Genomic DNA, 21,326 nt, shown 5'->3' with positions numbered 1-21,326 from the left:
CATTTCACAGCAATTTTTGTTTGGTTTTATTTTATTTTCTATGGGGTAAAAACATTAAATGATTGGCTACTGTACCTTAATTATAATGGTATTTATCCTGTTAAAAACACTGAGATTTGGTGTGTGTTCAAATCTTGAGTTACTCGTGCAGGATGGATCATCTTTTAACTCATTATGTATTAGTCAATGAAAGCACTATTTTAATTTGATTTATTATTGCCACATGTATCGGTATACAATGAAAAGTATTGTTTCTTGCGTGCTACACAGACAAAGCCCACCGTTCATAGAGTACATAGAGGAGAAGGAAAACAGAGGGTGCAGAATGTGGTGTTACAGTCATAACTAGGGTGTAGAGAAAGATCAATTTAACATATAGTGTCGCCAAATCTGTAAGAGATTGAAGTAGAGCATTGTTATAGAGTTTAAAAGAGTTGGAGTACAGTTTTAAAAGCATAGAACAAGAGTAAGAGATAGAATTAGAGGGTATGCTGCGGACAAGAAGTTACCCCGCTCCAGTGCCATCTTGACTTCTGGCTCGAGTCCAAATGAGTGACTGTTGCAGGAGCTACATCTGTGAACATAAGATGAGGATAGAATTGGGCTTAATAACAATAGTAAGAAGTCTCACAACATCAGGTTAAAGTCCAACAGGTTTATTTGGCAGCACAAGCTTTCGGAGCACTGCCCCTTCATCAGGTGAGTGGGAGTTCTGTTCACAAACAGGGCATTTATAGACTCAATTTACAAAATAATGGTTGGAATGCGAGTCTTTACAGGTAATCAAGTCTTAAAGATACAGACAATGTGAGTGGAGAGAGGGCCAAGCACAAGTTAAAGAGATGTATATTGTCTCCAGCCAGGACAGTCAGTGAGATTTTGCAAGCCCAGGCAAGTCGCGGGGGTTGCAGATAGTGTGTCATGAACCCAAGATCCTGGTTGAGGCCGTCCTCATGTGTGCGGAACTTGGCTATCAGTTTCTGTTTAGCGATTCTGCGTTGTCGTGTGTCGTGAAGGCCGCCTTGGAGAATGCTTACCTGAAGATCAGAGGCTGAATGCCCATGACTGCTGAAGTTTCCCCGACTGGAAGGGAACAGTCCTGCCTGGTGATTGTCGAGCGGTGTTCATTCATCCATTGTTGTAGCGTCTGCATGGTCTCCCCAATGTACCATGCTTGGGGACATCCTTTCCTGCAGCGGATCAGGTAGACAAAGTTGGCCGAGTTGCAAGAGTATGTACCGTATATCTGGTGGAATGTGTTCTCACATGAGATGATGGCATCCATGTCGATGATCCGGTACATCTTGAAGAGGTTTCTGTGGCAGGGTTGTGTGGTGTCGTGGTCAATGTTCTCCTGAAGGCTGGACAAGCTGTGGACAATGGTCTGTTTGAGGTTGTGCGGTTGGTTGAAGGCAAGAAGTGAGGGTGTGGGGATGGCCTTGGCGAGATATTCGTCTTCATCGATGACATGTTGAAGGCTCCAGAGACTATGTCATAGCTTCTCCGCTCCAGGGAAGTACTGGATGACGAAGGGTATTCTGTCTGCCGTGTCCCGTGTTTGTCAACCCACCTCTGCAAGACGTGCTGGATCATCGACACGGATGCCATCATCTCACGTGAGGCACACGGTACATACTCTTGCGACTCAACCAACGTTGTCTACCTGCTAAGCTGCAGAAAAGGATGTCTTCAGGCATGGTACATTGGGGAAACCATGCAGGCGCTACAACAACAGATGAATGAACACCGCTCGACAATCACCAGGCAAGAGTGTTCCCCTTCCAGTCGGGGAACACTTCAGCAGTCACAGGCGTTCAGCCTCTGATCTTTGGGTAAGCGTTCTCCAAGGCTGCCTTCACGACACACGACAACGCAGAATCGCTGAGCAGAGACTGATAGCCAAGTTCCGCACACATGAGGATGGCCTCAACCGGGATCTTGAGTTCATGTCACACTATCTGTAACCCCCACGACTTGCCTGGGCTTGCAAAATCTCACTGACTGTCCTGGCTGGAGACAATACACATCTCTTTAACCTGTGCTTAACCCTCTCTCCACTCACATTGTCTGTATCTTTAAGACTTGATTACCTGTAAAGACTCGCATTCCAACCATTATCTTGTAAATCGAGTTTGTGTCTATATGTGCCCTGTTTGTGAACACAACTCCCACTCACCTGATGAAGGAGCTGTGCTCCGAAAGCTTGTGCTGCCAAATAAACCTGTTGGACTTTAACCTGGTGTTGTGAGACTTCTTATTGTGCTTACCCCAGTCCAATGCCGGCATCTCCACATCTTAATAACAATAACGTGGTTATTCACAGTTTAACAATTAGATGCTATAGGCCAGCTGTGCCATGGAACTGTATTCTTGCCTTCGGCAGTATGGGACAGGAGTGAACATAAGAACTCGGAGTAGGCCATCTGGCCCCTCGAGCCTGCTCCGTCATTCAATAAGATCATGGTTGATCTTTTTGTGGACTATAAGACCATAAGACATAGGAGCGGAAGTAAGGCCATTCGGCCCATCGAGTCCACTCCACCATTCAATCATGGTTGATTTCAACTCCATTTACCCGCTCTCTCCCCATAGCCCTTAATTCCTCGAGAAATCAGCTCCACTTACCTGCCCGCTCACCATAACCCTTAATTCCTTTACTGTTCAAACATTTATCTGTCCTTGCCTTAAAAACATTCAATGAGGTAGCCTCAACTGCTTCATTGGGCAGGGAATTCCACAGATTCACAACCCTTTGTGTGAAGAAGTTCCTCCTCAACTCAGTCCTAAATCTGCTTCCCCTTATTTTGAGGCTATGCCCCCTAGTTCTAGTTTCACCCGCCAATGGAAACAACTTCCCTGCTTCTATCTTATCTATTCCCTTCATAATCTTATATGTTTCTATACGATCTCCCCTCATTCTTCTGAATTCCAATGAGTATAGCCCCAGTCTATTCAGTCTCTCCTCATAAGCCAACCCTCTCAACTCTGGAATCAACCTCGAGAATCTCCTTTGCACCCCCTCCAGTGCCAGTATATCCTTTCTCAAGTAAGGAGACCAAAACTGTACACAGTAGTCCAGGTGTGGCCTCACCAGCACCTTATTCAGCTGCAACATAACCTCGCTGTTTTTAAACTCCATCCCTCTAGCAATGAAGGACAAAATTCAATTTGCCTTCTTAATTACCTGCTGCACCTGCAAACCAACTCCTTGAAATTCCTGCACAAGGACACCCAGGTCCCTCTGCACAGCAACATGCTGCAATTTTTTACCATTTAACATCAGCTGGATTCTCCAGAATATATAGAATTGTTAGCCACCACCATACCTTATTCATTATGCTGTTCCTCACTTATATAAAGCACGATTTCAAAGCATTTTATTTGTCTTTTTAAATTCATGTGTTTATCTGTGTGTTGGATGTGAGTGCTCGAGAATGCATCTCTAGTGTTGACATTAAGCTTTAAGGGCACTTATAGTGATTGCAGAGTAAAGCTACCTTAACTCAGCTCAAGCAGTGTACCTCAGTTGAATACTTTCTACTGCACCAGCCATCCAGTGGCCTCTCATGTGAGACATAATTTAATGTTAAAATAGGCACAGTTTTGTGCTGTGGGCCATGCCCATTCGGAAATGATTTGAAATTGCCCAAACTTGTTTTATACAGTCAGTGGAGTGAGTATACTTTATTTTATTAGTCCGAGATGGATTGGGACTCAGGTCTGAGTTGAGAGATCAGAATCTAGGCTGCTGGTACATCCAAATCCTGTTTTTTTTCTTCATCTTTATGTTAAATGCTACATGACTGTTTGACTTGAGCTTAAATAATGTGATAACATTGTTGATTTTTTAGCTTGCAGCACCCCTACACCTGGAGTATTTCACAAAGATGATGACACAGCCTCTGTTACCAGCCTTAATTCCTCAGCAACAGGACGACGACTTAAAATTTATCGCACATTCCGAGATGAAGATGGAAAGGAGTATGTGAGATGTGAAACTGTCAGGAAAGCTGCAGTAATTGATGCATATGTTAGAATACGGACAACAAAAGATGAAGACTTTATGTAAGAGGAATGTTCACTGCTTTTCAAGTTACACTGTAGACTGGGTTTATTGTTTATTGTTCTGTTAGAGTGCCGGAATTTACATTTGAGACTGAATTACACCTGACTTTTAAAAAGCTGCCTTTTAAAAAGGACATCAATAAATATTCAGGACATTAATTCTTTAGATACATTGATGACAAGCAGGATACAGAAGGCCAAATGGGGTATTCAGGGTGAGCACTAAGATTATCCTGAAAACTCTTCATTAACCAGGGCTCAGTGGGAGCACTATAACCTTTGAGCCCAAATGTTGCGGTTTCAAATTGCATCACAAAGACTTGAGCACACAATCCAAGTATAGTATTGAGTGAGTTGGCGGAATCATTATTTGAGTGAGATGATGAAAATGATAAACTGAGGCCCTTGCTGCACTCTTTGGAAGTAAGATACAATGTCACTATTTCCAAGAAGTCTCCTGGCCAATATTTATTCTTCAACCAACATTTTTATCTGGTCATTATCTAGTTTTGTGTGCAAATTGGCGACCAGGTTTCCTACATTACAGCACCGATTGCACTTCAAAAGTAGTTAATTGCTATAAAGTGCTTCAGAATACAACTGTTTATAAATGTAAGCCTTTATTTCATACTTTATTTTTTCAATCTCTCTCACCTATAAAACCTTCCTTAAAACTGACAACATTAATTTAAATTTGCCTGGGTGTCCTTCTTTTGATTTTGATTTTATTCGATAATGTTCCTGTGAAGTACCTTGAGATGTATTAGTATGTTAAAATTGCTTTATAAGACCATAAGATATGGGAGCAGAATTAGGCCATTCGGCCCATTGAGTCTGCTCCACCATTTGATCATGACTGATTTGTTTCTCTACCCCATTCTCCTGCCTTTTCCTCGTAACCTTTGATCCCCATACCAATCAAGAACCTAGCTATCTCTGTCGTAAGCACATTCAATGACTTGGCCTCCACAGCCTTCTGTAGAAATGAATTCCACAGATTCACCACTGTCTGGCTGAAGAAATTCCTCCTCATCTCAGTTCTAAAGGATCATCTTTTTACTCTATGGCTGTGCCTTCGGATCAAAAGCCTCTCCTTCTAATGGAAATATCTTCTCTATGCCCACTCTATTCAGGCCTTTCAGTATTCTGTAAGTTTCAATGGGATTCCCCCCTCATCCTTCAAACTCCATTAAGTACAGACCCAGCAGCCTCAACCGCTCCTCATACACTTCAAGCCTTTCATTCCTAGGTTCATTCTCATGAACCTCCTCTTCTATGTATCTAACGACTGAGCCTCCACACCCCTCTGGGGCAGAGAATTCCAAATATTCACCACCCTCAGAATTCCTCCTTATTCCTTCCTTAGATACGGGGCCCAAAATTGCTCAGTGTTCCAAATGTGGTCTGACCAGAGCCTTATAAAGCCTCAGCAGTACATCTCTGCTTTTGTATTCTGTCCTCTCAAAACGCACGCTAACTTTGCATATAAGGACATAAGAAATCTGCACAGGAGTAGGCCACTCAGCCCTTCGAGCCTAATTTGCCATTCCGTGAGACCATTGCTGATCATGTACTTCAACACCATTTTCCTGCACTATTCTTGTATCCATTGATGTTTTTAATAAGTAGAAAGCTACCAATTTCAGTCTTCCATGTACTCAATGACTTAGCCTCCACAGCCCTCTGGGGCAGAGAATTCCAAAGATTCACCACCCTCAGACATTCCTCCTCATCTAAGTCTCCTGGTTCTAGAGCCCCCACTCCTTGAGCCAGGGGATACATTCTTCCTGCATCTACCCTGCATGTTAGACTGGACTTACTAAAGCTAATTGTTGGAAGTTTCAGTGACTCATGAACAAGGACACCCAAGGTCCTTTTGAAGTTCAATACTTGCCAGCCTCTCTCCATTTAAGAAATACTCTATTTTTGTTTTTCCTACCAAAGTGGATAGCCCCACATTTCTCTACACCATGTTCCATCTGCCAAATTTTTGCCCACTCACGTAAGCCTCTCCAAATACCCTTGAAGTATCTGTGCATCCTTTTGACAACTCTCGCTTCCACCAAGTATTGTGTCATCTGCAAACTTGGAAATATTGCATTCAATCCCCATATCCAAATAGGTTATATAGATTGTGAATAGCTGGGGCTTAAGCATTGATCCTTACGATGGACAAATCACAACCTGCCAACCTGACCTATTTATTCCTACTCTCTGTTTTCTGTCTCTCAGCTAGTTCTCAATCCATGCCCCAATCCAATGTGCTCTTAATTTTGTTCATTGATCACTTGTGTGGAACCTTCTCAAAAGCGTTTTGAAAATCTAAATATACATATATTCTGTTAGTTGCATCTTCAAAAAAACTCTCAACAGGTGTTGAACATGATTTCCCTTTCATAAGTTCACATCGCCTCTGCTCAATCTTACTAAGTATCCTGTTATCACATTCTTTATGATAAATTCCATCATTTTTTCAACGACTGATGTTAGGCTCTCTCCCTCCTTTCTGAAATAGTGGAGTTACATTTGTCACCATCCAATCTGCAGGAACCATTCCAGAACCTATAAAAGTTTGAAAGTTGACCACCAATGTACCTGCCATCTTTGCAGGCACCTCTTCCAACACTCTGGGATGTTGATCAGGTCCACAAGGTTTTTCTACATTAGTCCCATTTATTTCTCTTTTTTTCATTAATATTAATATCTTGCAGAAGACAGGCACAAAATTTTATTTAATTTCACTGCCAGTTCCTTATTCTTCATAATGAATTCTCCTGACCCTGCTTGTAATGAACCCACATTTGCTTTTCCTAATCTTTTTCTTTTCACATGCGTATAGAAGCTTTCACAGTCCGTTTTTATGTTTCTCGCTGTCAGTAGTAGAAATGTTAGATTTATGTTTAAAGGGTACTTCTGCAACAAATCAGGCGGATTGACAAAAGGAGCTGGGCAAAATCTGCAATTGAGTAAATCAGTGGAAAACAAAATTTAGTGCAGGTAAATGCAAAGTATAAAGAATGCCTGCCTGGCGTCGGAAATTCAGAATTGGAGGAAGTTTTCAAAAGATGTATAATCGTATTCATTATTAGATTGAGGAACTAATAGCCATCAAATGATGATCGAGCCATCAAATGATGTATTGGATAAAGACCAAAATAAGCTGGAAACCACATGGGGGAAAATAATTAATTCGTTTGTCTGTTTTTCATAGCCGCAAGTTTGCTCTATTTGATGAGCAACATCGTGAGGAAATGCGACGAGAAAGACGAAGAATTCAGGAACAACTTCGGCGACTCAAACGGAATCAAGAAAAGGAAAAATTGAAAGGACCGCCAGAGAAAAAACCCAAAAAAGTCAAAGAAAGACCTGACCTGAAGGTAACCAACCTGAGCAAGCATTGATTTTATGCAGTTTCATTTGTAACTTCAAAGCGTAAATTGCAATTATTTATTTATTGCACCTTTGTACTGTGTTTAAGTCTCTTTCCAATGCGAACAGAGTTACTAATTATTGACCCGGTGTAACAGACCTGATATCAAATGATAGCTATTCGAAGGTTCAGTTCAACTGCTGGACTTGTTTACTTTTCAAGAGAAAATTACCTTTGCACCTAAGTAGAAGGGCCCCAAAAATCATCTGAGCAATTCCTATAAATTGACCTGAGTAGTGGGGGTCAGGGGATGGGGGGTTGCTGGTGGTGGGAGTGAAATGATCTGAGCGGTTCTTCTCATTGAAACTTCTGTTTCCATTTTGTTAAGATTCAGTGTCATCATTATAGTCTTTCTTTGACCACTCTCCAACCCCTCTTTTTATTCAAAGAGTATTCCATTTTTCACTTTCCCTAGCAATGTGAAAGGAGAATGGAACAGCAATCAGTGTATACTCCCATATATCCACGACTTTCAGATTTATTATTATTCTGTAGAAACAGAGAAAATAGGTGCAGGAGTAGGCCATTTGGCCCTCTGAGCCTGCGCCACCATTCAGTATGATCATGGCTGATGATGCACTTTTAGTATCCCACTCCCACTCTCAATACCCTTTGATCCCTTTAGCCCCAAGGGCTACGTGAACATATTTAATGAACTGGCCCCAACAGTTTTCTGTGGTAGAGAATTCCACAGGCTCACAACTTTCTGAGTGAAGAAGTTCTTCCTCATCTCAGTCCTGAATGGCTTACCCCTTATTCTTAGACTGTGACCCCTAGTTCTGGACTTCCCCAACATTGGGAACATTCTTCCTACAGTCTAGCCTGTCCAGTCCCATCAGGATTTTACATGTTTCTATGAGATCCCCTCATTCTTCTAAATTCCAGTGGTTACAAGCCCAGTTGATTTAGTCTCTCCAGTCCTGCCATTCCAGGAATCAATCTGTGAACCTTTGCTGGACTCCCTCAATAGCAAGAATGCCCTTCCTCAGATTAGGAGATCAAAACTGCACACAATACTCGAGGTGTGGCCTCACCAAGGCCCTGTGTAACTGCAGCAAGACATATTTACTCCTATACTCACATCCTTTTGCTATGAAGGCCAGCATGCCATTAGCTTTCCTCACCACCTGCTGTATCTGCATGCCAACCTTCAGCAACTGTTTCACCATGACACCCAGGTCACGTTGCACTTCCACTTTTCCTAAACTACCACCATTCAGATTATCTTCCTTCCTGTTTTTGCCACCAACGTGGGTAACCTCACATTCATCCATCTGTACTAGGTGGTTTGTCTTTAGCTAGTCAATGGAATTAAAAATAATGTATTGCAGTGGAAGTTCTGGGAAATAATTGAAGCGTCCTTTCTTTTCTCTATTTACAGCTAAAATGTGGTGCCTGTGGTGCCATTGGCCACATGAGGACCAATAAGTTTTGTCCTCTGTATTACCAAACAAATGCTCCACCAAGTAACCCAGTTGCGATGACAGAAGAACAGGAAGAGGAGCTGGAAAAGACCGTTATACCCAATGACAACGAAGAACTTATCAAAGTGGAAGGAACCAAAATCGTGTTGGGCAAACAGCTGATTGAGAGGTAAGTAAAAAATTGTGGTTAGTCATGTGGCCAAATAAAGAATTCTGCACAGTTTATCTTTCCAAGGAGATAGTGAAAAGAAGCTATATTGAAATATTGGAACAAAACCTGATTAGCGAATTTGTGGACATGGAAGTGAGATAATGAATCGTTTTAGTTATTTTATCAGTACCTTGTTACAAATAACCTGTATCTGTTATGTGTGCTTTTTGTTTAAACTATGTGCTAATGTTCAGGCCAGTCCAAATTTGCAGACGAGAATTTTGGTTTGATCAAACAGCTTTATGATATTCTGGGGTGATCTTGCTGAGATTGACAATGTTGACAACATTGTGGTTCATGCTCTAAATTAAACAGGTTAGAACAGATGCTTACAGTCTGCAATACTTTGTTGGATGTTGCTAGATGACACCATGGTCACATGGTCAGATTTCTGAGTTTGTCAAGTATTTTGAAGGCGCTACAGAAATGCAGGTTATGAAGGATGGTGTGACACAGGAGAAAATGCAGAAAAAAGTTGATTTTTTTTTGAGCGAGCAGCTCCGAAGTGAACACTGTATGGAGTCTGGATAATTCCTTACTGTTTCGGACTGACTGACTCTGTTTCTATTTCTCTGACTGCCTATCTCTGACTGATGCAGTTTGGCTGATTCTGAATGTTTCTGTCCAACTGACTTGGTCTGACCCTGTATCTGTCTGACTAACTTAGATTTGCAAAGATAGAAACCTCTGTTATTCCTCAGAAAAGTCTATTGCTGAACACAGGACTACAAACATGATGAACACTGTAGAGCTTTGATCTAATTTGTTGGTTGTAGAATCGCTTAGTTCTGATTAAAGCTCTACAGTCCTGCTACAAACAGTTGTGAATGGTGGTGGACAAATAAACAATGAACCTGAGGAGGAGTCTCCATAAAGAGTCTCATTCTCCATAATGAGGGAACCCGGCATATGAGTGCATAAGACAAGGCTGAAGTGTTTGCAATCAATTCCACAGCTCCAACATCACTCCTAGAAGTTTGATACTATCCAGGACAATGTTTGCTAAATTGACACTCAGTCCACCATGTTAAATGTTAACTCCCTCCACTTCTGATGCACAGTAGCAACAGTATATACCTTTTGCAAGATGCACTGCAGCTGTTTTCCAAGCCACCTGCAACTGCAGCTTCCAAAGCCAAAATCTCTACTACCCAGAAGGACAGGGTAGTAAATGCATGGGACTCCGCTACCGACAAAATTCTCTTCCAAGCTACACACCATCCTGCATTGCAACGATATCGCTGTTCCTTCACTGTTGCTGGATCAAAATCCTTGAACTTTCTTCCTAACAGAACTGTAGGTGTACCTAAACCACAGACTGGTTCAAGAAGATGTTTCACCACCACCTTCTCGAGGGCAATTAAGAATGACAACAAATGCTGTTCTTGCCAGTGATGCTCACGTCCCATGAAAGAATAGAAAAAGCTGAAAGCTAAAGGAATTCTAAGTAAAATCTAGGTGGAAGTAAAGAATTATTGAAGATAAGAAAGTGGAGCCGACTTGTTAGATAATGTATGTCAATGTGCGGTGCGGAGAGAGAAAATACTGAGTGCTGGAGTCCCAACTATTCCTAATCTACATTAAAGATTAGACAAAGAAACCCTGTATACTCTAGCAATATTTGTGATTGATTTTAAATTGAGGAGTGGGCATGGGGCAGTGGTACCTTTGAGACAGACAATGCCATTAAGAAATAGACAAAATTCAGCACAGACCAGTGTGAAGTATTATAAGAACATGAGATCGAGGAATAGGCAATTCATCCCCTCGAGCTTGCCCTGCCATTCAATACCATCATGGTTGATCTCATCTCCATCTTGTCTCCACCTTCCTGCTTGCTACCCATAACCCTTCTTCCTGCTACTAATTAAAAACCTATCTATCTCATAGAATCCCGACAGTGCAGAAGGAGGCCATTTGGCTCATTGAGTCTGCACCGACTCTCTTGACAGAGCATCTTACCCAGACGCACACCCCACCTTATCCCCATAACCCCACACGTTTATCATGGTTGATCCATCTAACTTATACATCTTGGTAAACTAAGGGGCAATTTACCATGGCGAATCCACCTAACCTGCACATCTCCTCAAATCTGTCTCGTGTTCTGGCATGCACTGGACTCTGGGGTAGAGAATTCCACAGACTCATGACCATTTGAATGAAGTAATTCCTCCTCATTTCTGTTTCAACTCTGCCTTCCCTTACCTTAAAACTGTGGCAGAAAAAAAACTATGTTACGATTATATAATATAAATAGCTGAAAATGGAATAGAAAAATAAACTGTGACAGTGGACTCAGGAATTAACATGTCAAGTTGCTCAATAAACAAGGGCAGTTGAATACTAGAGGATGCTATGCTGGAACAGTAAAGTTCCCGAGTCCAATCATACCCTGCTTTGTGTATTTGGTTGTTAAGTTGTAATGGAAACATTCAAGTAGTGGAAACTATGGTAAAGAGCTTCTAGCTAGATCGCTGATGTCAAAGAATTGATTTGTGAGGAAAGAATAGTGCATGTTAGCCTTGAAAGGAGACAACAGAGAGTGCCCCTTCGTTACAACACTGTGCGAATACCTACACCACTTGACTGTAAGAAGTTGGCTCACCACCACTAGCTCAAGGGCATGTAGAGATGGGGAACAAATGCTGCCCTAACTGGTGCTGCACAAATCCTTTGAAAGAATAAAAAATGTATCCAAGGTGTTAACTTGCCTGATAAATTTATACCTACTGTCTATATCAAAAGGATTAGATTAAAACTGGTGCAAGGAAAGTTTCGGACACATGTCAGGAACCACATCTCAATGCAAAGGTGACCACCACATGGAAATGGATGACTGAAATGAGGTGGACCAAATCGTCTCCCTCATTGAAACTATTTTGCCATCAAATAAAGCAGGCAGCAATTTAATTTGTGTGAGAGGAGATAGAAAAGAGAAAATGGAGTGTACTTTTTTTATGATGTGAAGGATTGAAAATTGTCAGTAGAATTTTGGAAAAAGAGCTCCGCTTGGGCATAGTACCGAAGCTGAAGAATGTGTTAAAGTCAGTGGATAGAGAGAGCATGCATATAGTGGAGTTGATGATTCATCAGTGATGCTGCAGCAGAATAAAGCAACTGAAATATAAATGGGTTGTGACAAAGTGCTAAAATGTGAGTGGAAGTGTGTGATGCGTTCAGTGGAGATGGGGATAAGGTGGGTGGTGTTAAGAAATTGTGGGTGCATGGATGGGGAGATCAAAATGGTAAAGCTAGAAATGGGAGGAACAATAGTAAATATTGTGATCAAGAGGATTGAGAGTGCAGAAGCAAGACCTTTGGATAAAGGAGATGAAATTGCTAGCAACGTATAAGAATAGGTTCAGGGCAAAAATGATTGAATAAATGTTTGTTGCTGATGCCACCATTAGCCTTGGGTTAGGGATAGTGTAGTAAAGTCCAAAATCGTGGTGATGCCTCATGATTCCAGCAAATAAAATTTAATTTCCAAACACGATTTTATATTTAAAATACTGTCAGAAAGTCCTATCCAGGATAATTTGCCTTTGTACAGCACCTTTGAAGACCTCGGGACACTCCAAATCGTTTTGCAGCGATTAAGTAGTTTTCACATGCAGTAGGAAAACATAACAGCCAATTTGCAGTAAATATCCCACGAACTGCAATGACCAGATATTCTGTTGTAGTGATATCGATTTAGAGATCAATATTGGCCTGACGCTAAGCACAATTCCATGGTCGTCTTCAGCCATGGGATAGTTGATGTCGACCTGAAAGGGCAGATGGGCCTTCAGTTGTAACATCCTATCTGAAAGATGGTGGGTAGAATTCTCCCAAGAAAATTCAAAGTGTCAAATTCGTGTGAAAACTGGAGTAAATCATACTGTTTTTTTTAGTTGGAGTTCAGAGAAGAACATCCCCATCCCGCACTCTGTGCACTGCTGAGTGCACCAGGGTGGTCACTCAAGAAATCTGGAGGTGGGGCCTATTCCCACTGGAGAGGCAGGCAGGATCGTGCTGAGTGGGTCACTGTGCACGCGCTGACCTGACAGCGCCGAGATCGATGCATGCGCTAGCCAGCTCGATCACTGGCCAACCCTGCGACCCCTGCAGCGTTGGCTATCTAACCCCCCCCCTCACCCGCGCCTGGGGCCAGCCTCAAACCCCCCAATCACCGGCAGTCCCAAACCCCCCTGCTGTCCCAACCTCCCCTCAGCACCCCCAAGTAGGCTGTGTCTGCCCCTCCCTCCCCCCACCAATGCCTAGCCCTGATCTGCCGTCTGACTCCCACCCGCCACTCGTGATCCCAAAGTGCAGAGTGGAGGCAGGACCCCCCCCCCTGATCGCCCCCATTAGGCTCTGCCCCTTGGCATTGCCCCATGCCCGATAGGATGAGGCTTCAGTTCCGGACCTGGTAATTGTGTTTAAAGTATATGTAACGTTTATTTAAATAATTTATGTGGTTCCCTGCCGATTTCCAATGCGGAACTGACGCCTCCGGAAATCCGGAGCTGGGAGATGCTATTGGGGTGGGACGCCCAGTGCAGATCCCACGGATCAGGCGCCGTTGGAACCTCCTCGCCCGCTGCCCTAAAAAAGTACTGCAGCAGGATGGGAGAATCGCCCCTGGTACCTCTGGCCAGAGCAGTACCCTTCATTATTCTACTGAAGTGTTGTCCGAGATTGAACTCAAGTCTCTGGAAGTAGGACTTGAACCCACAATGTTCTGACTCAGAGGTGACAGTGCTATCTATGAGTCAAAGTTTACACCTGGACTCTTGCTGGAATGCAAGAACAACATGTTGTAATCAGAACTCAGTCCTTATGACTCATAGTTTGATAAGTTATCTTTAGTTTTTATCAGTCATTTGGGATAATAGGATTCATTGTTCAAATCCTTGTTTACTTTTACAAACAAATAAAACATTTTCTAAGCATTTTTTGTTAAAGGCAGTGCCTTTTTCAGCGAGAATCAATTTTCTAAGTTGTTCAGTTAACGTTAACATCATTGCTTGGGAAGGGAGAGAATGGTGAATGGGTGGTTATGGGGCAGTTAGATTCATGCTTGTTGTGAGCAAACCTTTGAAACCATGATATGACATCAAATTGGTGAGCACTTAAAAATGTTAATCAAGGATAGCAAGGACTAAATTGTTAAAGGCAAACTGTGTTTGACAAATTTAATAGAGACATTGTGATCAATTAAATAAAAAGAATGCAGTAATGGCATGAAAATGGATTTTTAAATGTGTTTATTCGATGTTTCCAAGTTATAAGAAAGAAATGTTTCCGTAACTTGTGTTTCCAAGTTATAAGAAAATTAAGACCTGGAAGGACAGAAAGAAAGTTGGTTGATTGGAAACCGTTAAGATTTCTGATGTGACTCGAATTGGGCGATGGTTAAAAATGTGTTAGGCTGTTATCGGGTTAATTTTTGTGTACATCTTTATTTGGACTTCAGCCTGGGATTGCTATCTTGAAATTTGCTGATGACTTAAAAGTAAAAGTTTTGGGAATCATTTCTAAAAGGCTTCAAGTTTTCACCACATCAATTTGAAAGTAAATCTAGTTTTACCCACATGTTCTGTTCTCAGCTTCATGCATTTCAAGACTTTTGCTCTCTTGATTGTGTATGCAGTTGCACCACCTAGTTTAGTTGTCTTGAGTCCATCTGCTTGAATGTTTTACCTGCTGCTCCTGATCCGAGCCCATCACATTTGTTTCCTCCTTTCTTTTGTTTCTTTTGGATTAGCCATGCTAAATTGCCCCTTTCTGGCCACTTCTGCTGCCTCTTCATCAACCCTTGTTCCTAGCCTCCAGAACTGATTTTTCCAGCTTGCCACAATGACCCATTAGCTCTGCCAACCAACCTTAACTGTTCCTGAGCTGTGCTTCTGCTTGCTATTTAAAAGTTAACAACTCGGTATATTTTTTGACCTTAAATTTGTAATTTATATAACTGGCTAGAAAGTACTTTCTCTCACAATAAAGACATGGGCGAAAGAAGGATGTTGTTCCTCATTTATATTTTGAAAATGAACTAGAAAATCTCATACATAAGGACAGTGTGTTCTCTATAAATTGTATAGAAGAGCTTTTTTTCCATTTGTATGTCATCACGTTTTTAGCGGATTAGAATTTGTGTAATTCATAGAATCCCTACAGTACAGAAAGAGGCCATTCGGCCCATTGGGTCTGCACCGACCACAATCCCACCCAGGCCCTACCCCCATGTCCCTACATATTTACCCACTAATCCCTCTAACCTACGCATCTCAGGACACTAAGGGCAATTTTAGCATGGCCAATCAACCTAACCCGCACATCTTTGGACTGTGAGAGGAAACCGGAGCACCCGGAGGAAACCCACGCAGACACGAGGAGAATGTGCAAACTCCACATAGACAGTGACCCAAGCCGGGAATCGAACCCAGGTCCCTGGAGCTGTGAAGCAGCAGTGCTAACCACTGTGCTACCTTGCCGTCAATTATTTCCATTGAAACAGTATTACATGGATGGAAAATTAATATGATCTGGGAGTGAGAATATATTAAAGCTACCAGAATGTTACTTGATGGCAGTAAGTAAAAATTATTAACATATATTAGAAAGAGTAGGAGTCCTAACACAGATCAAAACCTTCCTTCAGTCCGAAAATCAACCATTCATCTCTACTCTGTTTCCTGTGACTAAGCCAATTTTGTATCCATGTTGCTACTGTCCTTTTTATTCTGTAAGCTCCAACTTTACTCACAAGTCTGTTGTGTGGCACTTCATCATATTCCTTTTGGAAGTCCATGTACACCATAGCAGCAGCATTACCCTCATCAACCTTTTCTGTTACCTCATTGAATACCTCAAACAAGTTTGTTGTAAACGTAATCTTCCCTTAACAAATGCATGTTGACTTACCCGAATGAACCTGCATTTTCTCAAGTGATTATTAATTTTGTTGTGAATTATTTCGAGGAGCTTTCACACCACCCAAAATTGACTGGCCTGTTATTGTTGGGCTCATCTTTTTTGAAAAATTGTGTAATGTTTGCAATTCTCCAGTGTTCTGGCACTGGCTGAGTCTAAGGAAGATTGAAAAATGATGGCCAATGCCTCCACAATATCCACTCTCACTTCCTTCAATATCCTTGGATACACCTTATCTAGTTCTGGTGCTTTTCTCAACTCTAGGAAAGTATTATCTATGCAATGCTTCCTCTTTATCAATTTTATAGCCTTCAAGCATCTGAATGATCTTTTACCATGATCTGGGCAGCATCATCTTCCTTTATAAAGACAGACGCAAAGTGTTAATACCTCAGCCATGCCCCTGTCTCCATGTGTAAATCCCCTTTTGGTCCTTATTTGGCTCCAGCTCTCCTCTTACCATCTTTTTGCTGTTTATATGCACATAGAAAACTTTTGGGTTCCCTTTCATGCAGCTGTGTTACAATCTGGTTAAGGATCCTTAACATTTAAAAAATGTATGGTGCAGTGGCACAGTGGTTAGCACTGCTGCCTCACAGCGCCAGGAACCCGGGTTCAATTCCGGCCTCAGGTCACTGCCTGTGTGGAGTTAGCACATTCTCCCAGTGTCTGCATAGGTTTCCTCCGGTTTCCTCTCACGGTCCAAAGATGTGTGAGTTAGGTGGATTGGCCATGCTAAATTGCCCCTTCGTGTCAGGGGAACTAACGAGGGTAAATGCATGGGCTAACAGGGATTGGGCCTGGATGGGATTGTGGTCAGGGCAGACTTAATGGGCCGAATGGCCTCCTTCTGCACTGTAAGATTCTATGATTCTATCTATGATATTCAAATACTTCGTAATACCAATGTACCAATAAACTATGCATTTTGCAATTTTTACATGTGGATTTTTCCATTTTTTTGTAACGAAAGAAACTTTATTTTATATAACAGAATTAAACAAAGCAAATTTAATTAACTAACTTATAACTACATGTTATGCATTTCTTACTTTCCCCCAAGAATTCGCTTTGTAAGATACATCAATCTTAAAATTATTTACTTCTGTATGGACCGCCCATAAACAAACAACAATCCTCTGGGGAATTCTCCTCAGCTCCAGCTATTTTCAGATGTTAAGCTTTCATTTACCATCAATTCTCTGTTGATGTCCTAGCCCCCTGTTCTGGTCACTTTCAACACTTCGAAGCTAATTCAGCTTACTACTTTCTTTTGCAATAAGACACTGTGAGGTCCATTGTAGATTCTCCCACCAGCTTCAAGCTAGGCAATCTTCCAGCTTGTGTTCTTCCACAAGATTCAAACAGAGATTAAGCCTCACCTGCATTCCATCCAGTTAATGATTTTCTGCAGTTAAACTTTTATTTCTCGAGCTAAACATTATGTTGTAAAACACATGAACCATGAACTAAATATTCACAACAGCTGCTAGTATTTTTTCATACTTTCTGTTTGCTTCTCTTATTTGCTTTTTCACACTCCCTCTGAACCTTCTTTTTCAAATTAGGTTAATTTCTTTCAGAAAATATTTTTGCTGTTGTACGAATAATTTGAGACATGATGCATGATAAGTGGTGTAGGCTTGAATGAAACAAATGACTTTGGACTTATGGTTTCCAAAGCACTCCACATCTGAGGTTTCTTTGTCTGTTATAATCCAATTGTTTGGGACTGATATCTGTGATGAGTCAAAAGCTTTATTTTTGTTGTATCATACGACTATCAGGTCAGTAGAAGGCAAGTAGATGGACCTTGCTCTTTTTTCATCTTATAATTCATGAGTTCTCAAGGATGTATAAAACTCTGCAATCTGTGAGCATCTTTGTAGGGGTCAATTTCCAGCTTTCATTGTTTAATATCTGTGAAGTCTACCATTTTCAGTATCACTTTTGACTTGCGCATCTGAATTTCTGAAGCATCCTGTACTTGTAGTTTTTCTCTAACTTCTAAATTTCTTTATTCTAAACATTCTGACATTTGATATTTCAGTGCAGATGAAGTGCGCAGGAAATCTTTGGTCCTCAAATTCCCCAAACAGCAGCTTCCTCCGAAACGCCGTAGACGAGTGGGAACGACAGTGCACTGTGATTACCTAAATGTAAGCCGTCTTTTTATTTAATATTTAAAAAAGTGCTGAAAATGCTCAGAAGGTCTGGCAGCATCTGTGGAGAGAAAAACGGAGTTAACATTTCAAGCTGAAAGTTACTCTTCAGAACTGAAGGAGGGTAGAAATGTGAATTATTTTTATTTGTATTATTTCCTGAAGTACTAGTTATTGTTTCTGAGCCAAATTTAGAACAATTTACTGAAATATTAAAGGCTTATACCTGGTTTTACTGGTATAATTTCAGTTCAAGAAATTCTACAACATAATTTCATCAATAGTCTGCTGTTCTTCATGCTTTATTTAAAGAAATCTTAAAAGAAGTGCAGGAAACGCCAGATTACTAAATGTGAATGGACCCAGAAAGAGGCTTAGTCCGCTGAGTTAACATGTTTTTTAGAACATATACTTGCAATTGTACAGCAACTTTAAAATAGTTAATGACAAAGGAAAAAGAGACCTCAGAGAATGGATGCCAAATAGCTTTACTTCCTACACAAAAGGCTAGCAATGATGGTTGGAAAGTTTAAACTCAGAGCTGGTAAAGGTATGACAGTGGGAGTAAGATCTAGACAGAGGCAAGCAATTTTGCTGAGATGGAAATTGGTGATTTTGGCAATAGGACAATCATTTTGAAGCATACCTTAAATCAGACCAATTTGAGGGAGTGCCAGAGAGAGCAACGAGTGCCAAAATCAAGTTGGAGAAATTCTTGCACATTCATTATATCAAATTTTTGGGAAGGTGTTTTAGCAGACTGGAGCCAAGAACAAATAATTGTGTAAAATAAGAGATGGTAAGGCTATTTTGGCAATCGAAGCTGTTGATGCTGCAAAACTATCTGCTGCTTTCTCCTTTCACAGAGACCACACAAGTCTATTCATAGGCGACGGACGGACCCGATGGTCACCCTATCATCCATTTTGGAAGGAATTATCAATGACATGCGAGACCTAGTAAATGTGAGAGTTCACAGATTTTATTTTATTTGAAGCTTGGGGGAAGCAAGGGGAGCAATTTCAAAATTATGATGTGAGACTGGATCGGCAGAGCAGATTAGCATGTTGCTTTTTCACCTCTCTGACCTGTGTTAAAACCGAGCAAAGATTGATGAGATTATAAGCTTTCCTGATTGTGTGGGTACTATAAAAAGAGGTTTTGGGAATCTCAACCCGGTTATTTGTGAGAGAGACGGGAGTGCATGTGAGAGAGGCGGAAGTGTCCATGAGAAAGCCAGAGAGACATGAGTATGCGGACGCAAAATAGAGACAGGAGTGAGTGTGTGCGCAAGAGTGAGCGTGTTTGCTTCTTTTGCGTGTTTGTGTGAGATATCAGAATTCAGTTCTCGTGCAACACCTAACATTAACCAAATTTGTGGGCAAAGGAAGCAGCATAGCTTCTCATTAAAAATGACAAAAATAAGTTAAGACCTAAGTATTTGTTGAATGAGACGTTTTTAATTTAATGAATCTATAAACCAAAGAAATAAAAAAAACTTTTAACTGCATGTTTTTGTCTATCAAGCAATAAACAATTTTTTGTGGTTCACTCTTCAACAGAATAAGACTGTTTCTTAGGGGTTCCATCAGTACTCTTGGGCTGTCAAAATGGTTCCATGGCTGGAAAAGTTTGGGATACTTTGGTTTGGAAAATTAAACTTTTGATCCCTGTTGGGATAATTTTCACTTGGGAATGTACTGGAAATGTGTCATTTTACACTATTCATGTTAAAATTCTCTGTAATATTGTTCCATTCCATTTATCTACTGAATTGTTTTAAAAGTATGCATGTGAGAGGATAATATGTCGGTTCAACAAGAGAGACATTTCCATTTCATTTGACTTTCTATATTAAGTTCTATTTCTGTCTTCAGACTTACCCATTCCACACTCCAGTTAACGCGAAGGTTGTGAAGGATTATTATAAAATTATCACTAAACCAATGGACTTACAGACCTTGAGAGAAAATGTCCGTAAACGGATGTGCCATTCACGAGAAGAATTCCGAGAGCAAGTGGAACTTATTGTAAAAAACTGTGCCACATACAATGGTAAGAGCTACAGATTATTCATACAAAATCATTTATATTTATTTTTAAGTTTATTAAGGAGCTGTGAATCATAATGTATAAGGGTTATATTTCTCAAATAAGGTATTGAGTAGATCGGACAATAGATCCAATTCAATGTTGAAAAATTTGAGGAAAGGAAAATAACCTTCAAGGGTAGCATAAGTAGACGAGAGGAAAGGAGAAACTGGCATCCAGATGCACAAGTCATTAAAAGTAACAGTATAGATAGATAAGGCCATAAAAAGACAAATGGAGTTCTCGGTTTTGTGTTTAAAGGCCTAGAAAAGAAAAATGAAGTACAAGACGCGAGGGCACTATTGTACGTTTTTGACCAAATCACTTTAGGAAGGATTAAAAAGCAATGGAAAAATTTCAGTATAGATTTCCAAGATGTTGCATGGGTTAAGGGGTTAGTTATAGAGAAAGGGCTGTGAAGTTAGGTCTTTGTTCATTGGAATGAGATGTTTAGGGTAATTGGATGCTAAATCTTAAAGATTATGAAGGACTGTAGGGTTAAAAATGATTGTTTCTACTGACTGGGACAGCAATGTGGCGGCACATACATTTTGAGCAAGGTGTTTGAAATGCGATATTGCTAAAATAATGTCCATAAGTTATTCTGAAAGAGAATTTAATAGTTGATCAAGAAAGAGGAATTTTAAATGACATGAGACAGGAGAAGCAGGAGCTACTATGGGAAGCTGGTGGTGTTGTGTTATTGTCACTAGTAATCCAGAGACCCAGGATAATGCACTGGGGATGGTGGAATTTAGAATTAAAAGTCCAATGATGAACCATGAAACCATTGTTGATCGTTGTAAAAACCCACCTGGTTCACTAATGTCCTTAAGGGAAGGAAACTTGCTGCCCTTATCGAGTCTGGCCTACACCTGACTCTAGACCCACAGCAATGTGGTTGCCTTTTAAATGTCCTCTGAGATGGCCTATCCGACCACTACAATAGGTAACGAAATGAAACTGGACAGACCACCCAGCATCAACCTAGACACCAGAAATGTCAAATCCAGGCCTGT

At 41.0% G+C, this 21,326-nt stretch overlaps 1 protein-coding gene across 3 annotated transcripts in view; it reads left to right on the top strand.

The window, feature by feature from the left end:
- taf1 (TAF1 RNA polymerase II, TATA box binding protein (TBP)-associated factor) overlaps positions 1–21,326 on the top strand; it is a 142,248-nt gene that overhangs the window by 89,323 nt on the left and 31,599 nt on the right. For all 3 annotated transcript variants that reach the window (XM_078211472.1, XM_078211473.1, XM_078211471.1), the window contains exons 26-31: positions 3,852–4,065; positions 7,277–7,442; positions 8,877–9,088; positions 18,105–18,213; positions 19,083–19,181; positions 20,094–20,271. In XM_078211472.1, the coding sequence (XP_078067598.1) occupies positions 3,852–4,065; positions 7,277–7,442; positions 8,877–9,088; positions 18,105–18,213; positions 19,083–19,181; positions 20,094–20,271 (978 nt within the window). The remainder of the gene's footprint in view (positions 1–3,851; positions 4,066–7,276; positions 7,443–8,876; positions 9,089–18,104; positions 18,214–19,082; positions 19,182–20,093; positions 20,272–21,326) is intronic.

Source organism: Mustelus asterias, chromosome 4 (assembly GCF_964213995.1).
Source record: "Mustelus asterias chromosome 4, sMusAst1.hap1.1, whole genome shotgun sequence".
Lineage (NCBI taxonomy): Eukaryota > Metazoa > Chordata > Chondrichthyes > Carcharhiniformes > Triakidae > Mustelus > Mustelus asterias.
This window is presented reverse-complemented; position numbering and strand designations above follow the sequence as displayed.